Source organism: Asterias amurensis, chromosome 15 (genome assembly GCF_032118995.1).
Source record: "Asterias amurensis chromosome 15, ASM3211899v1".
NCBI lineage: Eukaryota > Metazoa > Echinodermata > Asteroidea > Forcipulatida > Asteriidae > Asterias > Asterias amurensis.
Genome location: NC_092662.1, coordinates 6170275 through 6188976, shown reverse-complemented (window position 1 = coordinate 6188976; position 18702 = coordinate 6170275). Strand labels below are relative to the sequence as shown.

Genomic DNA, 18702 nt, shown 5'->3' with positions numbered 1-18702 from the left:
TTGAGTGGGATGAAGGACAACGCGCGGGAAATCTACACCGCTAGAACCCGAAGCGTCTCCCAGAGCAGTTCACGAATCGTCGAAATGCCAGAAAGACTGACTTTGTTTTCCGATTGAAGAAACCAAATATACCCACCATCCTTCATAAATGAATTAAATCTCACTATTAGCAGACGCTCCAGGCTGAGGTCGTTCAGTCTGTTACCATGGTAATAGGTTAATGCATCTAAGGTCCTGTGTTGAACGTTGGCTAATAGATTGGTTAGTTTGAGATATTTTAGATCTGACCGGAAGGGGCTGATTTTATTTTAGCCTGATCAAACAAGCAGTGGGTTGTTTTTGTATAATATCAAGGTTTGTTTTAGAATTTGCATACGTTAAGGGTGTGCAACATTGGGAAGAATAAAAACAGGATTTGAGGCATTGCATGGTGAGGTATCAAAATATATTTGGTTTGCGGTAACACCATGTGTGTATCTCTTGCCAGGTAGATTTTGTTCTTTAGAGAAATTTGACTTTCTTCTTCCACATACCGCGGAGTACAGAAAGACAATTTTCTCTAAGAACAAACTCTACCTGGCAAGTAGATACACTGTTGTTTACCGCGAACCAAAAAAATGATAAAAACATAAATATTCACAGATTTGCACATTATGTACATGGTATAGTTGGACTTGGTGTTAAACTCCCTTTGAAATATATTTGCTTTAAATGCAATAGTTTTTTAAGAAATTTGTAAAACAATTGGTTTGATCTTTCAAGTCTAAAACTCAATGTTGAAAACAATGAAAACATTTCACGCTTTGTCCATTTTGTTTCTTGCGACTCGTGACCGATTGGACTTAAACTTCACATGTTTTGTTGTTTCAAAATGTTTGGTCAGATCAATTATAAAAACTAGTCAAGGACAATTACCAATTGTGGCACATGTGTTTCCTCAAAAGCGTTTAATTTATGCAGCTATAGTTTTCTAGTTTGATTCACTCATGAGGAAAACGTCAGTTCACGTTTAAGATTAAATTGATCTTGTCTCGAAGGCTCAGACATTGCAAAAATTAATCTGTTTCAAATATGTGCGCAGCCAAGATGTTGATAGTGTTGTAGAATGTAGAAGCCACCTTTACTCATAAAGGATGCGATTTTTTTGCCAATCTTTAGACAACTACAGAAACAAAATCCTTCTACAAATATTTGGTTTGCGGCATAATCATTATACTTGGTGGGTAGATTAAGTCCGTTTGAGAACTTGTTATATTCTACCACCGCGGAGTAGATTTTTCGGAATTCGGGAGACTTCTCCCACAACTGTCCAGCGTTTATTCTACCTGTATAATAATGTAACTCTAAAACAAAAACAGAGCCTTAAATACAGAACTGGTAATGTAACTCTAAAACAAAAACGAGCCTTGAATACAGACCTGGTAATTTTAAAACTTACATAAGTGCATTGATACATGACGAAAGGCGTTAGAACCTTGGCATACCAATACACAATGCTAGATAGTCCTACCGGTATAATATCAATACCAAACCATGTATCTTTGACGTGTGATGATATAACATAATGTCCTATACCACACTCTCCTTGAGAATTTACATTGCCATACAAAAAAAGGTTGTGAGACCTCGCAATTAAACAAACTTGTTCTGTTGACACCGGGAATATTCAGATCGATATTAGCTGTCAATTATTTCTCTTTGGAACTCACCTAATCTGAAAGTCTGTTATTATTCCACACACACACCATTACAAACATAACATGGACTCGGGTGTAATGAGTTGAAATTATTTGACTTTTAAGGAACATGTTGCCTTGGATCGGTCGAGTTGGTCTTTGAAAAGCGTTTGTTATAAAATGCATATTGTTAGAAAGATGTTTTAAAAGTTAAATACCATGATTCACACATATTTGCCGCGAAATTGCGTGGTTTTCCTTTTACTTTGCGAACAAACACGGTCGGCCATTTAAAGGAGTCAAAAAATTGACTCCCATAAATGGCCGACCGTGTTTGTCGACGAGGTAAAAGGAAAACCACGTAATTTCGAGTGACACTTGTGTGGATTATTATGTTCCAGTTTTAAAATATATTTCTAATCACAGGCATTTTATAACACATGGTTACAAATGTTTTTCAAAGACCAACTCGACCGACTTAAGCTTGTGTGCTTAGCTGTATTTTTAGAGATCAAAGGTATTATATACACCTCGTAAAGGTAAGATCAGGGCCCACTTTTTTGGAGCTGTTTTTGATAAAAACAGGATTACCAGCCAAATTTCAATTTGTTGCAAATTGCCTGGGGGGGGGGGGGGCTACTGGTATTCAGCTGTTGTTTGCTTATCCTGAAAATCATGTTGAAATTTGGTTGGTAATCCCTTTTTTATCTAGACAAACATGTCATGGTAAGCAATTCTATGGAATTGGGACCAGGTTTCAGCTTAGCTAACACTTAAGCATGATTTGTCCTCTGTTCATATTAAAAAATATTACTGCAACCATCCACGCAGCAATGCGTCAAACTCTTTACTCAAAGAGACACTGTTTTCATCTATTCATGTAAAATCCAGCGCTGTCTGATAGTGTGACAAGCCTTGTTCCGGAGTCCTTCCAATCAACTTTGGCATTTGCTCTTACTGGGTGATGTGTACACGTCCATTATACACTACCTTTACCATTATTACTCAATTCACGAAGAAAAACACGCCATTGCTCTGAGCATACACACAGGGAAATTGTACAAGCTGTTTTTATAAGACGACTAGCGCAAAATGGCACCACAAAAGGCTTTCTTTTTACAATCCTATACATGCAGGATTTATTCAATGCATTATGAAAAGGTTCAATAAAGAAAGCTGCAAAAGCGAGCTGAAATTCAACATGGCGGCGACGCATCCTTTAGTGTGCATAAGTCGCTATCATGTCTCATGTACACGTACATGACATTTGAACTACATTAATGCAGCAGCCAACTCACTGAATGATTCATTTACGTGGTGGTGAATACTAGATTATTCTTACCATGGAGGTTAAAATAGATAAAAGAAGAAGGGAGGACAGGCATGGTTGACGATGCGTACAGTCTCCACTCTTTCCCCCTGACTCATCTGGCAAGATCCTGATCACTTGATCCCTCTCATTTCAAAGTCTTAAATATATCTTCGGATGAGGTCACTTAATTACTCGTTAATTAACAAAAGGATCATTAACCAAAAACCTCATTAGAATACATTATGGGTAACATGATATAAGTATCCTTAATTTTCTACAAAGACAAAAGCTTAACACTGTTAATTATCGAAACCTTGTGCTTGTTGTTAAAGGAACACGTTGCCTTGGATCGGTCGAGTTGGTCTTTGAAAAGCGTTTTGTGACCGTTTTTTTATAAAATGCACATGGTTAGAAAGATGATGTAAAAGTAGAATACAATTATCTACACAAATATGCCTCGAAATTGCGTGGTTTTCTTTTTACCTCGTCCAATAACACGGTCGGCCATTTATGGGAGTCAAAATTTTGACCCCCATAAATGGCCGACCGTGATAGTTCGCGACGTAAAAAGAAAACCGTGCAATTTTGAGAGATACTTGTGTGGATCATTATATTCTACTTTTAAAACATCTTTCTAACCATATACATTTCATAACAAACGGTTTCAAACGCTTTTTATAGACCAACTCGTCCGATCCAAGGCAACGTGTTCCTTTAATCTGAAAGATCACTGATTATAAAACTCACTCCAAATCTCCAGAGATTTCCATGAAGATACTGCAAAGTATTATACATTGTTTATTTTGATGGACGCGATTGAAATAAGAAAACGCTAACGTAAAACTATTATTTGTTTTTGTTATTTACTTATAAGCGTGTTTACCTAATTAAACGAAATTTTCAAAATACTTAAACATAAGATACAAAAACAACTTTACGGATGTTTCATGGCCTACCCAGGAAGTAGAAACTGCATCTATTGTAAAAGAAAGACGTCCTTATAGAACCAATCATGCAGATTGACAGTTGAATGGCAGTGCCTGTTTTCTCTAAAGCTTTCAAACAATTTGACTGATTAGTTGTTTGGTTGGAGGCGCAATTGGATTGTGTTTATTAAAAACTCTTTTTGGTAACGGGACACTGATTGTCTCTTCAACAACAGAGTATGACGACAGATGTATAGATTAGTTATTTTAATTTGCATAAATTATTATGCACATTGTATGAATAGTTACCACTCAATATTGTTCGGCTCCCTTTTTGTGCGTGGGGCTGAACACATTTGGAGCTTAATGGCTAAACACGAATAATTAAAGTTTTTTTTTTTTTTTACATGAAAATAGATTTATTGTCAACAGTTTAAAGTGACACGTTGCCTTGGGTTGGGCGAATAGGTCAATAAAAAGCGTTTGAAACCGTTTGTTACGAAATGCATATTGGTTCGAAAGATGTTGTAAAAGTAGATTATAGTGATCCACACCATTATATGACTCGAAATTTTGCGAACTTTGCGAACTAACACGGTCGGCCATTTTGTGAACGGCGTGCGGTGTAAGTCTTTCTAACCGTAATTATATGCATTTTATAACAATCGGTTTGAACCGCTTTTCTTAGATCCAAGGCAACGTGTCCCTTTAAGATGAACAATGTCCGGGTGATACCTTGCATCAACTTCAGATTACAGTTAGTGAAGAGGCTATGAATATCCTATCGTACCTTTCAAGGATAGCGCCCCCTGTAGATTCCCCCAGGACCCCATAAGAGTAGCACCCCCGTGACTCAACCTCTCCATACACCTTCTGCATCAGACAGTACCTAATATCACCAGTCATAATGCCATTCTCTTAGCCTTTGAAAGCGAAATGAAGCGTCATTTAGCAACAGCAATAGTGTCAATCAAGAAATAGTATTTCAGAGAAATGAGGGGGTTGGTAGAGACCCGCCCAGTCCATGTTCCTCCTTACCATAAAACAGTCAACATCACATCGACGTGTGTTGATAGGACTTTTGGAAATTACATTAGTTAGACGTCATGTCAACGTTGACCCTGACTCTGCTAAATTGACCCCTCTAACGAGGGAGTCAATTTTCTCTTGACCTCAGTGTGTACTGCTGTTCTCCCCCATGAACCTCTCCTCGTCTCATACACGAGTCCCATTCTCATACACATCTCCCTAACAGCAACATCAATATCTCACAGAAAGTATCACCCTCTTCAAAAGCCAAAATATCACCTCTCTTTTTCTTTAAGCTTAATATCACGAGTTAGCAAGTGGAATTTTCCACACGTTAATAATGATATTTTGTGTACAAGCCTGGCTTTAGTTGACACATTTTTATAAGAGAAATCTTCCCGACGTTTGGCAATCTATAAGAAAAGCCATTTTGAGATATGGTGAACACATTACACTATTAGGTTTTGCGTAAATTTGTCTGTAAACACCCAAACCAAACAGGGCACTCCTATAGTGGCCACCCTTTTTCATAAAAAGAAAATGTAATTATATTGTTTATAAGCCTGGATTAGCTGACACATTTTGTGTAAGAGAAATTTCCCAGAACTTTTGAACATTCATAGTTGATTGATGACGAGAGTGCATAATGAACCACCTGTTTTCAATCTCCGTTTAATATAATATGTAACAATGTTTACTATTTATAATATAGTCTTTATTATGAAGAAACAAAAAATGACAAAACAACTTAGTTAAAATGTATAATGAAAGTTGTCAGTTGTGTTATATTAATAATGTGGTATTTTACAGATGGTTACAGGTCCAGAAAAATAAGCGCAATAATGTATTTTTGTGTTCCATTATGGGAAAAAAATATGACAACATTTGCCAGTGTATGCTCCTATACATTGTGTTGTATATCTGCATGTGTTGTGTGATTGATGTGTTGAAAATAACTTATAATGAGTGAATATTTGCTGGTTAGTTTCTATGCCGTGGAGGAATCAGCTGGGGCGAACGAATACGTGGGTGTTATAAGTATACCTATGGTTGGGTAATTTACGACTGAGTTTCATAGAAGTGGCATGTTTGGGGTTTGGTCACTTCATGTTCCATTAATGTGTACATTTATTATAATTTTTTTCTTCTACACGCTTTTGATCGTACAACTCGTCGTACTCGAAGTCTACCGGACGATTTCATCGATACCAATAATTCGAATGAGTAGGCACTCATAGTATCGATTTTCTTTTAACCGGAGCTAATTATGCAAATTTATTTAAATACTGTCTATGGCATGGCGACATGGGTTGGTCAGGCTTCAGTGAACGCTCCCCTAAAGTGATTTATCTCTTGAAACTATAGACGTGAAACCAGCAGTAATAACGGGTATAGTTTCTCTGGCACGTTGTTAGAATAGACTATCGGCTTGTGCTGAGACTATCGGAGGATTGTAGACAAAAAATGCAGTTGCCGCAAATCGTCAACTTTTCGATTACCCTTTGAGATAAACATGCTTCTTGTTTCATCGGGTCTTTAGTGCAGGGGCATATTTAACTATTAAATGAATAATTTATTATAGTTTGTCAATTTCAATCCGTACTTTGTTTTTTGATTAATTAAACAATTCCCAACCTGCACTGATAATGAGTGCATGTTAGTATTAAACAAATTGGGCCATACTATTTTACTATATTTTCCAATAGCCATTTTGTCATGTTACCTGTCTACATTGACAACAGAATATAGATAATATAGAATATTAAGAATATAGTAAATGCAAGATATTTCCACTGTATTTAATAATATGGATTTATAATGCACACTTCTCCAGTAAACTAATCAAGGCGTCTAAACAAAAAGAAAACAATATACAATAATCAATACTCGTCTATACAATATATCGATTTATTTATCATCGTTTGTTGTTAGGTCTAATATAACACGATACCATGTAGTACCTCATGTACCATGTTGTTTTGCATGAAAACGGTGTGCAGTTTTAGAAGATGAACTTTTAATATAAATCAACATTTTTGTTGTTGATATTAATTTTGAGACTAGATTACCGATGATACATATGTAAATGCAATCCGCCGAGGTGTGTCGGTTCTTAGAAGAAATGATTGTGTAACATTTTTCAACGTTTCGACAAGTGTGCTCTGGGGTGGATTTCACAAAGGTAGTCCTAACTTAGGACTAGTCCTAGGCAATGCTAAGAGATAGGACCAGTCCTAAGTTAGGATGAGTTACTGGTCCTAACTTGGGACCAGTCCTATCTCTTAGCATTGCCTAGGACTAGTCCTAAGTTAGGACTACCTTTGTGAAATCCACCCCTGGATATCTACATGATCCTAATATATTTATGACAATTAATATCTATTGATAGCTGAAATAATGAATATGCTATACAATTGTTCCCATGTGTATTTTTCCATATCATAATGAAAAACCCAGAACTAAAGTTAATAATTGTTTCCCCAGTGTGAAGAAACATAGTTAAGAAACATAATTAAAACACATAATTAAGACAAAATATAAAGCCTGTTACTGTTTTAGAGACTGACCAGCAGGGCTAGTTTGTCATAGACCTTCACCATGTGCAGCCATTTTGAATTTCTCCAATATTTATACAAGTGTTACCAAACCGAGGCTAGGAGAACAGAATAGTCTGGTTCCTTTTTTGCAAAATTATTATTGGCAATCATTTTGATTATTCAAAACGAGGATCTTGGCCAAGATGGAGGCAGCATGATAAAGGTCTATACCATGAAGTCTTATCCAACAGCTTTGTCACTATTTCGTGAATTAGAGGTACACAACACTGCCGGACTACTTGTACATTTTGACTGGTCCCCGGGTGTTTTAGCGTGTGAGCGGACCACTGTCATGCCTCGATAGATTACTCAAACTTATTAATGTCTGAAATATTTGTGGAATATTATTTGTGTTTTCCTTAACTGTTTTTTCCTCACTCCGTTCGAGTACCTTATCCTTGCCACCATCATTGCCAACTGCGTGGTACTTGCGTTAGAGGTCCATCTTCCACAAGGAGACAAGACACCAATGGCGTTGGAACTTGTAAGTATATTAAAATCATAATCCTATTAACTTGACGTTTCAATCAGTGTGGTGAGTGTCTTCAAGAGAAAACCAAATTTGGACTTGCATTAAAGTCCGATGAAGACTGTCAAAGCCATGTGAACGGAACGTCAAGTCGTTCAACTTAAACATGAAACGGAAGTGTGAAGTTGTAGTCTTGGTGCTACAAAACAATCTTTGGATTATATTTGTTATTATTTTGACCTAAACTCTTAGTTCTACTAAATTTTAAACTGTTAATGAAATAAAAATAGCTGAAGTTCAAATTGATCATGTTACACAAAAAAACAGCAACAAACAAACAAACAAACAAACAAACAAACAAACAAACAAACAAACAAACAAACAAACAAACAAACAAACAAACAAACAAACAAACAAACAAACAAACAAACAAACAAACAAACAAACAAACAAACAAACAAACAAACAAACAAACAAACAAACAAACAAACAAACAAACAAACAAACAAACAAACAAACAAACAAACAAACAAACAAACAAACAAACAAACAAACAAACAAACAAACAAACAAACAAAATAATGAACAAACATACAGACGAACGGACAAACAAACAAACAAACGCACAAACTTCCCTAACAGACAAACAAGGGAGATAGTCATGACGTCGATATCCAAATGAATGAACATCATAACATTTTGTACTTGATTCTAAGTTATTTTTATTGCAACATCCTTGTACAAGTTCCCACGCGTTGACATTGATGAACACCTCAGATGGTTACTGACAAATTATATTAAAAACTGTATTTGACCGCATTTGCACTTTAGCACACCTCGAGGTGTGAAGTATTTCTAAGGCCGAAGCGAGACGGTCCATACCATGTACTTAACTACAGAGGCTACGGTCGCTTACCGTCCTCTTCAATTTTACCGTGAACTTTTATACATGCACCACCAATTACTCTTGCCTAAATTATCCATGCGAGGTATCATCATATAAATTATGGTGTTTTTTGGGTGGTTGTTTTTTTTTACAGCGAAGAGTTGCCCTGAAAATGAATATTTAGTTTTTTTTTAAATATACTATATATACATCGAGTGAGTTTGTTATGTTGCAGCCCTAGGCCAGTTGAGGCCCTAAAAGGAACACGTTGCCTTTGATCGGACGAGTTGGTCTAAAAAAAGTGTTTGAATCCGTTTGTTATGAAATGTATACGGTTAGAAAGATGTTTTAAAAGTAGAATATAATGATCCACACAAGTATCACTCAAAATTGCACGGTTTTCGTTTTACGTCGCGAACTATCACGGTCGGCCATTTATGGGAGTCAAAATTTTGACTCTCATAAATGGCCGACCGTGTTATTGGACGAGGTGATAAGAAAACCACGCAATTTCGAGGCATATTTGTGTAGATCATTGTATTCTACTTTTAAATCATCTTTCTAACCATATGCATTTTATAACAAACGGTCACAAAACGCTTTTCAAAGACCAACTCGACCGATCCAAGGCAACGTGTTCCTTTAAGGCAACGGATTAGGCCGCTGTTTGTACATGTGTACCATGCTGCCGATATACAATACTGCAGTACATTTCTTTTTTTGTTTTTTTTTTGTTGAGGTGCCACCTTTCCTTTGCTAATAAGGAGAAATCTATCAGCCCTTGTTGTAATATTATGACCTTTTCGCCATGTTCTGTTTTCCAACTTGAAAGTGTACGCTTCGCCGGCACTGCGAATCAGCATCAACCTTTACAAGCTCGGTGTATCGATTGTCGATTGTCAACATGGCGTAAATGTTTGATTTTAACGCAACCTTTTTCAATTCAGTCAATAAATATTATAATAATAAATATGATAATGCATGCTATAGCTTCCAACCTTTCTACGTATTCTAAACACCTGGGGTTTCCCGTAACTCTGCTGTATAGACAAGGCCATGTTTGTTTGACTTATTTATAATCAAGAACGCCGTTTAAACCCAGGAGACATTCCCAAGTCACAAAATGTATCAAAGACTGTGCCACGTGACGTTCCACATTATATCGTGACCTCTTCCGTGCATAGCTTCAGGGGACACGACAAGGTTATAACGATTCGTGAACGCGGTATTGCCCATGACGAGTTGACCAAAGATCGGTAAGGGGACAATAATCGTAATCACTCTTGACCGTTGGTTTGACGTACTCTAAAACTATTTATAAGGGTCGGATAATAATTAAGCAATGCTAATGACGACCTTTCATTATAGTATTGTAGTGAAGGTTCCATTTGCAAGTAAGTTTGGCTCTCCATTAAGGATGATTAAGTCAGGATTGTAAACGATTAAAGGGCAAGCCGAATTTAGAAAGCCGGATAGGTGCGGGCTTTCTAATCATCAGTTGAGCCAGGCGGACTGAAAACTCATTAACAAAAATGCGTGGTGGAAATGCACGGTTGAATTCCAAAGGTGGTTTTCACTTTCCAGGAAAGTAATCACCACAGTTTCACAGCAGAAAGGGTAATAGTGAGACTGGAATCTCATTGACTGGCCACATCATTTGATGTTGTGTAACCATATTCATTATCAAATAATAATGGTTATTTGCAAACATTATTATACAATGAGTCGACATGTTGTTTAAAATTCGGGCTTTAGTCCCACCCATTCCACTGTAGTTTTCGTTTCTTCTGGTATAAGAGCGGCCTTAACAAGATGGGGTGTTTTTCTTTAATGCGGGTGGGGCAAAAAGTAGCGAGCAAGTTCGACCAAGGGACTATTATACTTGACTATTGTCGCCCATTGGCGATTTTGCCTGATCAGGATGTATATCAAGCGTTAGGTAACCATGGAACATTGACTAGTGGTTGACAAAATCAAAATGGTCGCTGATCGAACTTGCCCTCTACATCATGAAGGCAGGGTTATACGACGACAATCTTTAGGATAGATAATTTTCAGTATGTCTACACAAGACCCTATACTCAAGGAAAATTCATCCTGTCTCCACCTGACTCATCATTCCTCTCCCTAATCTCAAACAATCTCATCGAGGTTCCTATAAGATGATTAATCCCAAATGAATCTTCCTTAACTTCGAAGGAAGCTTTTATGAATGTTATGATAATTTGTGGATGTAACCTCCATAGCATTGAGTGTATTGTTTGAGTAACTCGTCACGACTCAACGCCAGCGTTGAAGGCATCTGTGAAAACCCAAGCCGCAGATGGCCAGGTGTTAATGCTGCGCATGCGTTTTTTCAATCATTTAACCATATACATTTTCTGTTTCGCTGTTACTGTGTTTTGTTACCCTTTCACTAGTGCTCTTAGGAAAACAAGACCGCGAAACGATTTCTATAGTGAACGAAAAACACATCGAACCTCTTTTTAAAGCTTAAAATAATGTTCGCTTAGAGTTACAATCTTTTTTTTTTATAAGAACTTCACATGTCATCTGAAGCATACTATTTATTTTATATAAATGGCCATGACGACAATACCTTAAAGCCATTGGACACTTTCTGAACAGAACAAAAATTAAAAGTTCACAGATTTACAAATAACTTACAGGGTTTACAGAAGGTAATGGTGAAAGACTTGCCTTGAAATACTATCCATTAAATGCTTTACTTTTTGAGAAAACATTAAAACAATATCAATTCTCGATATCGAGAATAAAGGATTTATTTTAAACACATGTCATGACACGGCGAAACGTGCGGAAACAAGGGTGGGTTTTCCCGTTATTTTCTCCCGACTCTGATGACCGATTGAGCCTAAATTTTCACAGGTTTGTTATTTTATATATAAGTTGTGATACACGAAGTGTGGGCCTTGGACAATACCGTTTACCGAAAGTGTCCTATGGTGAGAAATGCTGAAGAGAGAAAAACTCATTTTGGCCTTTACATAAAAATATACAAAAAATACAATAAATTAAATTTTACCATTATTATGTACAGTGTAAAATACATTACAAACCACATTACTTTTATCAAAATATAGCTGAAAGTAAGCCTACATTAAGATATGAACGATTTTCCCACCGTTGTCCTCATTCTGATTTTAAAGTTTTATTTTCCATCATTTTTGTTGACCAATGCATGCAACCAATGTTACTTGATGAATACACTGATTGTTAGGCTCCGATTTCTTTATCGATAAACGGTTTAGTTTTGGTTTTCGTTTCTCAAGTTACCATCATCAAATCCTACTTAAAATCAACCCCAAAAGAAACACCAATCGATACTATACAGTGTTCCTGTTTCGATTTGTCGATAGAAATAGCATTGATAACCTTGTCCCAATCTTTTTTTCCATTCACTCCTAACTTTTCTTATTAATAACCGATTGGTTTTCGATTTTCAAGTTGCTATAATCATCAAACTCCTACTAAAATTAAGGTTTCAAGGTTTATTGTTTCCAACACTAATACAGGCATTAATATGTACATGTTCCAAGTAATACAGTTTAAGGCATTGAACACTATTGGTAATTGTCAAAGACTAGCCTTCACAGTTGGTGTATCACAACATATGCATAAAATAACAAACCTGTGGAAATTTGAGCTCAATCGGTCATCGAAGTTGCGAGATAATAATGAAAGAAGAAAACACCCTTGTCACACAAAGTTGTGTGCGTTTAGATGCTTGATTTCGAGACCTCAAGTTCTAAACTTGAGATCTCGAAATCAAATTCGTGGAAAATTACTTCTTTCTCCAAAACTAAGTCACTTCAGAGGGAGCCGTTTCTCACAATGTTTTATACCATCGACCTCTCCCCATTACTCGTCACCATTATTTTGAGTAATTACCAATAGTGTTCACTGCCTTTAATAACCGATTGGTTTTCGATTTTCAAGTTGCTTTAATCATCAAACTCCTACTAAAATTAAGGTTTCAATGTTTATTGTTTCCAACACTAATACAGGCATTAATATGTTCCAAGTAATACAGTTAAGCTAGTTGGAAATAAATACACCTTTATGATACTTCAGGGGAAGAAGCAAAGCTTAGCGTGAGCCCAAACGGGTACGCTCGCGTTGAGCTCAAACCAAACACCCATACATAAATTACATAGGTCAAAAGTAAAAAAGAAACACAAATCGATACTATAGATGTAGGTGTCTTTTTTCGATATATTGTCTATAGAAAGGAAATTTGAATATCTTATCACAATCGATTTTCATTTCTAACATTTATTCTTGCGACCACAGGAAAAAACAGAGATCTACTTCCTCGCCATTTTCTGCCTCGAAGCGACGATCAAAATAACCGCATTAGGTTTAGTGCTACATGAAGGCTCGTATCTCAGAAACGGCTGGAATTTAATGGACTTCGTAGTTGTAGTTACAGGGTAAGTCTTTGATTATTTATGACCTTTGACCTTTTTGTTCTAAAACAAGGAAGGTTGTGGTAGCACCTTTAAGAAATTAATTACATAAAATAACTGCACTTTCTTCTTAGGCCTATTGTATGTTTTGTTTCTCTCTTTAATTTGTACGAACTTTCTTTGGGTTGGGTTCTTGAGTTTGATTTCTTATTTGAAATTAATTGGGGTTTTGCGAGCCGACATTGACAAAATCCTTTTCAAAGTTGATTGACCCGCACCATAGCTCTATGACCCGCACAAATAAACTTTTAATGAAAACACATGAAGCCCAACGGATCAAACCATTTTTGAACAGGGTGACAGTGTATGTCGACTCAGTGATGTACATTTTTCGTAACTGTGCGATTAATTCTTTTAAAAGACAACTTAAACGAACCACATGTTTGTGTTTTGGGGTTCTTCCGGTTTTTGTTTTGATTCGTTGAGTTTGCTATCATATTTATAAATGACCCCCCCCCCCCCTCCCATCAACAAGTGGTAGAGCTTATTTGCCAACTCGGCCTTAATCGTCTCGATCGATCAGCTTCATGACCTACTCGACCCACGGTTTCTTACCCACTGACGACCAACTCGACTTGTACACAAAACTCACGTGTACGGTGCACTGTGTTTACATGGGGAACGTCAGTGTCATTCTGTGAGTTTTCCCACAAGAATAATGTACGCAAAAGCCACAAAATTACTCTCTTCTGAGCATATAACTTGACAAAGGATCAAAGATGTTTGGGATGCAATTTCTACAAAATCAGGTTTGGTGAGCTAAGACCCAGTAACTGGGGCGCTGTACTCCTTTTTCCCCCGAAAATTTGACATTATGAGAATGTCAAAATTTTGAAAAAAGGAGTACAGCGCCCCAGTTACTGGGACTAGTCTAGTGAGCTATATAATTTAGGGTAGGGTTTAGTTGCGATAACATAACCCTCCTGCCGACGGCGGAGCCCACGGCTACGCCGTCGGCAGGAGGGTTACGTTATCGCACATAGGTAGGGTTAGTTTGTGCATGGAGGTAGAAATAGCCTAAAATAGGTGGATCTCACAATTTCAGCATGTTCAGTGTTGCTGTTGGGCTTTTGAATTTTACAGTTACACTGACTGACATGACATAACATTGACAGTGTTGACTGTCCTTTTAAGCAGGACAGTAGTAAGGTTTAGGTTTAGTTTTGTAGGTTGATTGTTTCAACAGTAACGTTGTAAAACAGGCAATAATATTAATATATACACATGTTCCAAATAATAAAATAATAAATAAAAAAATACACTTTTGTGATACTGCCTCACTAAATAGAATCAAAGCTTACGTGTGCTCCCCTTGTTCTTAGTTATGATATGAGGTTTTATAACACCCCTTGCAAGTATTCTGCCTGCTCATTGGTTTAGAGCGCGTCACATGACATGTCTTAGTTTTGCTAGACGACGGCCGTGTGATAGTGCGTCGGTTTGCCATGCGCTAGTCCGAAGACTAGCACACGGCGCCGAGCGCTAGTCCGACAGACTAGCACACGGCGTGCAGTACCCAGACGTCCGTTGCGTGTACGAGGATGATAAATTAATAGTCTGTAACCATTTCGGATTGCACGACACTACATGCAACACAGTAAGTAAAAGTGTTTGCAATCTGTATTCGCGTCGTCCGTGGATTGTAGCATTCAGGTCTGTAACTTAATAATAATAGTACAGTATTTAGAAATGTTTGGGGTGTTATAAAACAAATATTGACTGCTTTTACTCGTGCAATGGTTAAAAACTATGACTCCCTCGGTGATCCCCGGAGCGTTCTATTTTCCCTCGGCTTCGCCTCGGGAAAATAGAACGCTGCGGGGATCACCTCGGGAGTCATAAGTTTAACCATAGCACTCGAAGCAGTCAATATTTGTATAATAGTTCCGCTATCGTCTGATCCCGGAGGCGATAGCGGCACGAACCTCATCTGAGTCAAGGTTCTAGGGAATCTACGACTAGGAGTAACGTTACAAGCGTGAGTCCAAAACTATTGTATGTGTTTCCCTCTGTCTGTGGCGTTAAAATTTAACATCACCAGTCTTTTTGTTAAAAAAGAGCCATTAACAGCCCAAACAAGGTGTTTCATAGTGGTTACAATGTATGCATTCGTTCAGAGAATTTTTTATTTTTTATTTTTAATTAATTATAACATTAAAAGGTCTAATAATATTTTATTAAACATGCAGGTTATGAATAATGATGATGAGTCACTGAACTACTTTGTTTCAAAATAGGACAATAATGCAAAGATATTGGCTGATAAAATCAATCAATTTAAAGCAAGAAATACTGAGCTATTTCATTTTACCCTACAATGGTTTTTCTTTTTGCTAATTTATGTTGTTTCCCTCTGTGGCTTTTCCCGTCTTTTCTTTGCCTGCCTGCCTTCATGCTTCGTCACTTTGTAATTTCATCTCATCATTGATCAGTACCTTGAGCATTCTCATGCCATCTTTTGATCAACCTGCTTTTAGAGCAGTTCGGGTCTTAAGACCTCTTAAGTTAGTCTCAGGTTTCCCAAGTAAGTCTTTTTTTGATGGAAAATTATTATGGATATTCTAACTGTACTCATTCAATTAATACAACAACAGTGTTTAAAAATCTAACCTAGTTGCGATAATTGTAACCCTCCATCCTCCCGACAGTCAGAGAGAATGGAGGGTTATGATAATCGCAATTATGACAATGTTTCTTAGGTACATTGAAGTTGTTGTCAGTTAGTGTCTTTATTGTGTGTTTATCGTCTTTAGGTTGTATTGTTGTTTTTCGACTAGTAAAACCAAAAACTGTTAAATTCTTTAAATGTTGTACCGGGTATACATCATAACTTTTGTGTAAAACTGTCAAATTGTTTTAACAATGTATCAACTTTGTGATCATTATTTTTTTAACCAAAACACCTTAAAGCCATTGGACATGTTCTGAACAGAACAAATATTAAAAGTTTACAGATTTACAAATAATTTAGGTGATGGTGAAAGACTTCCGTTGAAATATTATTCCATGAAATGCTTTACTTTTTGAGAAAACATTAAAACAATTAAATCAATTCTGGATTAATAGGGCCTATCGAGAATAACAGATTTATTTTTAATACATGTCATGACACGGCGAAACGTGCGGAAACAAGGGTGGCTTTCCCCGTTATTTTCTCCCGACTCCGATGATCGATTGGGCCTAAATTTTCACAGATTTTGTTATTTTATATAAGTTGTGCTACACGAAGTGTGGGCCTTTGGACAATACTGTTTACCGATGTTGTGCGATTGCTTTAATTGCTTTACCAATAACTATTTCGTCTGAAATGCCCAGCTGTTGATTAGAAATCCATAAGAACACTTGAACCTGCGAAACCATTCATGCATGAATCGTTTCTTGGTTTCATTTAGGGGTTAGTGTCCGCTCGTGAATGCTGCGGCCAGAGATGCTGACCCGCTTTTCTTAAACACTAAATAGGAATGGATTGGGCTATCTTGTGAAAATACTGTAAACAGTTTTGGTCTGTTTTCTCAGTACAAGTAGACTATGTGTTCAGCTGACCTTTATTGTATCTTTTTTGATAGTTTTACAAATAAACATAACATCTTAAACAACAACAACAGTGCAAAACCAAATTAGTCGATGCTCTTCTGACCTCCTTGTCAAGTTACCCACGGAACTTTCAGAAGACCAACTACCAAGAACCAATCAATCAACATGACTTTGGCAAAAAAAAACTGTGACACACGATACCTTTTAAAACCTCTATTCACATATTTTGGTAAATTAAGTGCAGACTAAACGAACTAACTTTAAATGTTGACGAGTGCAGATATCTTGCATGAACTCCTTTTTTAATTACGTTTCAAAACAAACAACACAAACGAGTAACATAACAATCTGTTTCCCAGCCATGGACCTCCAAACTAATCACCCCCTTCCTTTGTCTCCCCCCTCCCCAACCCCTCTTGGTGTCGCTGCAGATTTATATCATACATAGGAGCTCTGGCAGACACTACAGAGGGAAGCAGTTCGGCCCCAGATCTGCGAACCCTTCGTGCAATCAGAGTACTTCGACCCCTGAAATTAGTTTCAGGCATCCCAAGTAAGTTGTGACTTGCAGTAACCATGACGACGTGATGAAACAAGCACCAGGAGAAGCACATTGTTTTGTATATAAATGGAAAAAGGAAAATTTAGATAATTAACACTTTAACTATTTTTATTCTCAATGGTTAAAACTTTAATCACTAATTTTGTACGTAATAACTCTGTGTTAAAATGTGATTATTTTTCAAGTAATTAACCCCAGGGGAATCTAAGGCCCCATCAGGTTAACTTTTTTTTTAAACGCTATTAAAGTGGGATTTCAACCAGAAATTATTAAATAGCAATATTTTGATTGTATAAACATAATTTCATTTGATTTTCAAAACTATTCTGAACCAAACGTCAAAACTCAAGGTTTGACATTTTTACAAAGCCCTTTTCACTTTTACGTTAGAACATTTAAAAAAAGTTTTGTTTGTTCTGTAAACAACTATTTGTGTCTACAGAATGTTTCATCAATAAGCTCTAATAAAAACAAACCTGAATCTTTCATGATGTACACACGAATCTTCTGGGCAGTGATTATTAATTGTCTTCTTTCTTTTCAGGTTTGCAAGTTGTCCTTAAAGCTATCCTTAAAGCCATGGCTCCCCTCCTACAAATTGGTCTCCTCATTTTATTTGTCATTATCATCTTTGCCATCACTGGCATGGAATTCTTCCAGGGTAAATTCCACAGTACATGCTTTATTGCCGATGCAAACAACAAAAGCACAGGTAAGTCTTGCACAAATTTCAGCGTGAATTTTTGTATTTCTTATATTTTTGCTTTTAGATTTTCTTATAGTGCATCAAGGATACATTGTTGGTGAAAATTCAGGAAATAGGACTTCTCGAAATTCTATGACTTTAAAATTGGCAATGGATGCTTTTGATAATTACTTAAACAACTTGTTAGCATAAAAACTTAGTTGGTAATGAGTATAGGAAAGCTGTTTATAATATGTGGAAAATTACTTTTTTTCTCAAAAACTATGTTACTTCAGAGGGAGCAGTTTCTCACAATGTTTTATACTATCAAAGGCTCTCCTTTGCTTGTTACCAAAAGAAGTGTTTCTGCTAACAATTGTTTTGAGTAATTACCAATAGTGTCCAGTGCCTTGAAGGATTGTTGTCTGTTATAGAATAAGATGAATTTTGAATTTTACAAACACTTTAAAAGGAAAATGTGTGGAGCTTTTCGTAAAGGGGCACCAAGGCCAAGATCAGGGGCAACAGATTTGATT

General features: G+C 36.7%; 1 protein-coding gene across 21 annotated transcripts in view; it reads left to right on the top strand.

Moving 5' to 3' along the window:
* Positions 1-18702, top strand: part of LOC139947974 (voltage-dependent calcium channel type A subunit alpha-1-like) — a 201713-nt gene that overhangs the window by 85033 nt on the left and 97978 nt on the right. For 19 of the 21 annotated variants that reach the window (XM_071945897.1, XM_071945893.1, XM_071945898.1 and 16 more), the window contains 4 exons: positions 7919-8024; positions 13210-13349; positions 17351-17472; positions 18026-18193. In XM_071945897.1, the coding sequence (XP_071801998.1) occupies positions 7919-8024; positions 13210-13349; positions 17351-17472; positions 18026-18193 (536 nt within the window). Of the gene's footprint in view, positions 1-7918; positions 8025-13209; positions 13350-14004; positions 14140-17350; positions 17473-18025; positions 18194-18702 lie in introns of those variants that run through there. The other 2 variants (XM_071945903.1, XM_071945904.1) reach the window with 2 other exon arrangements.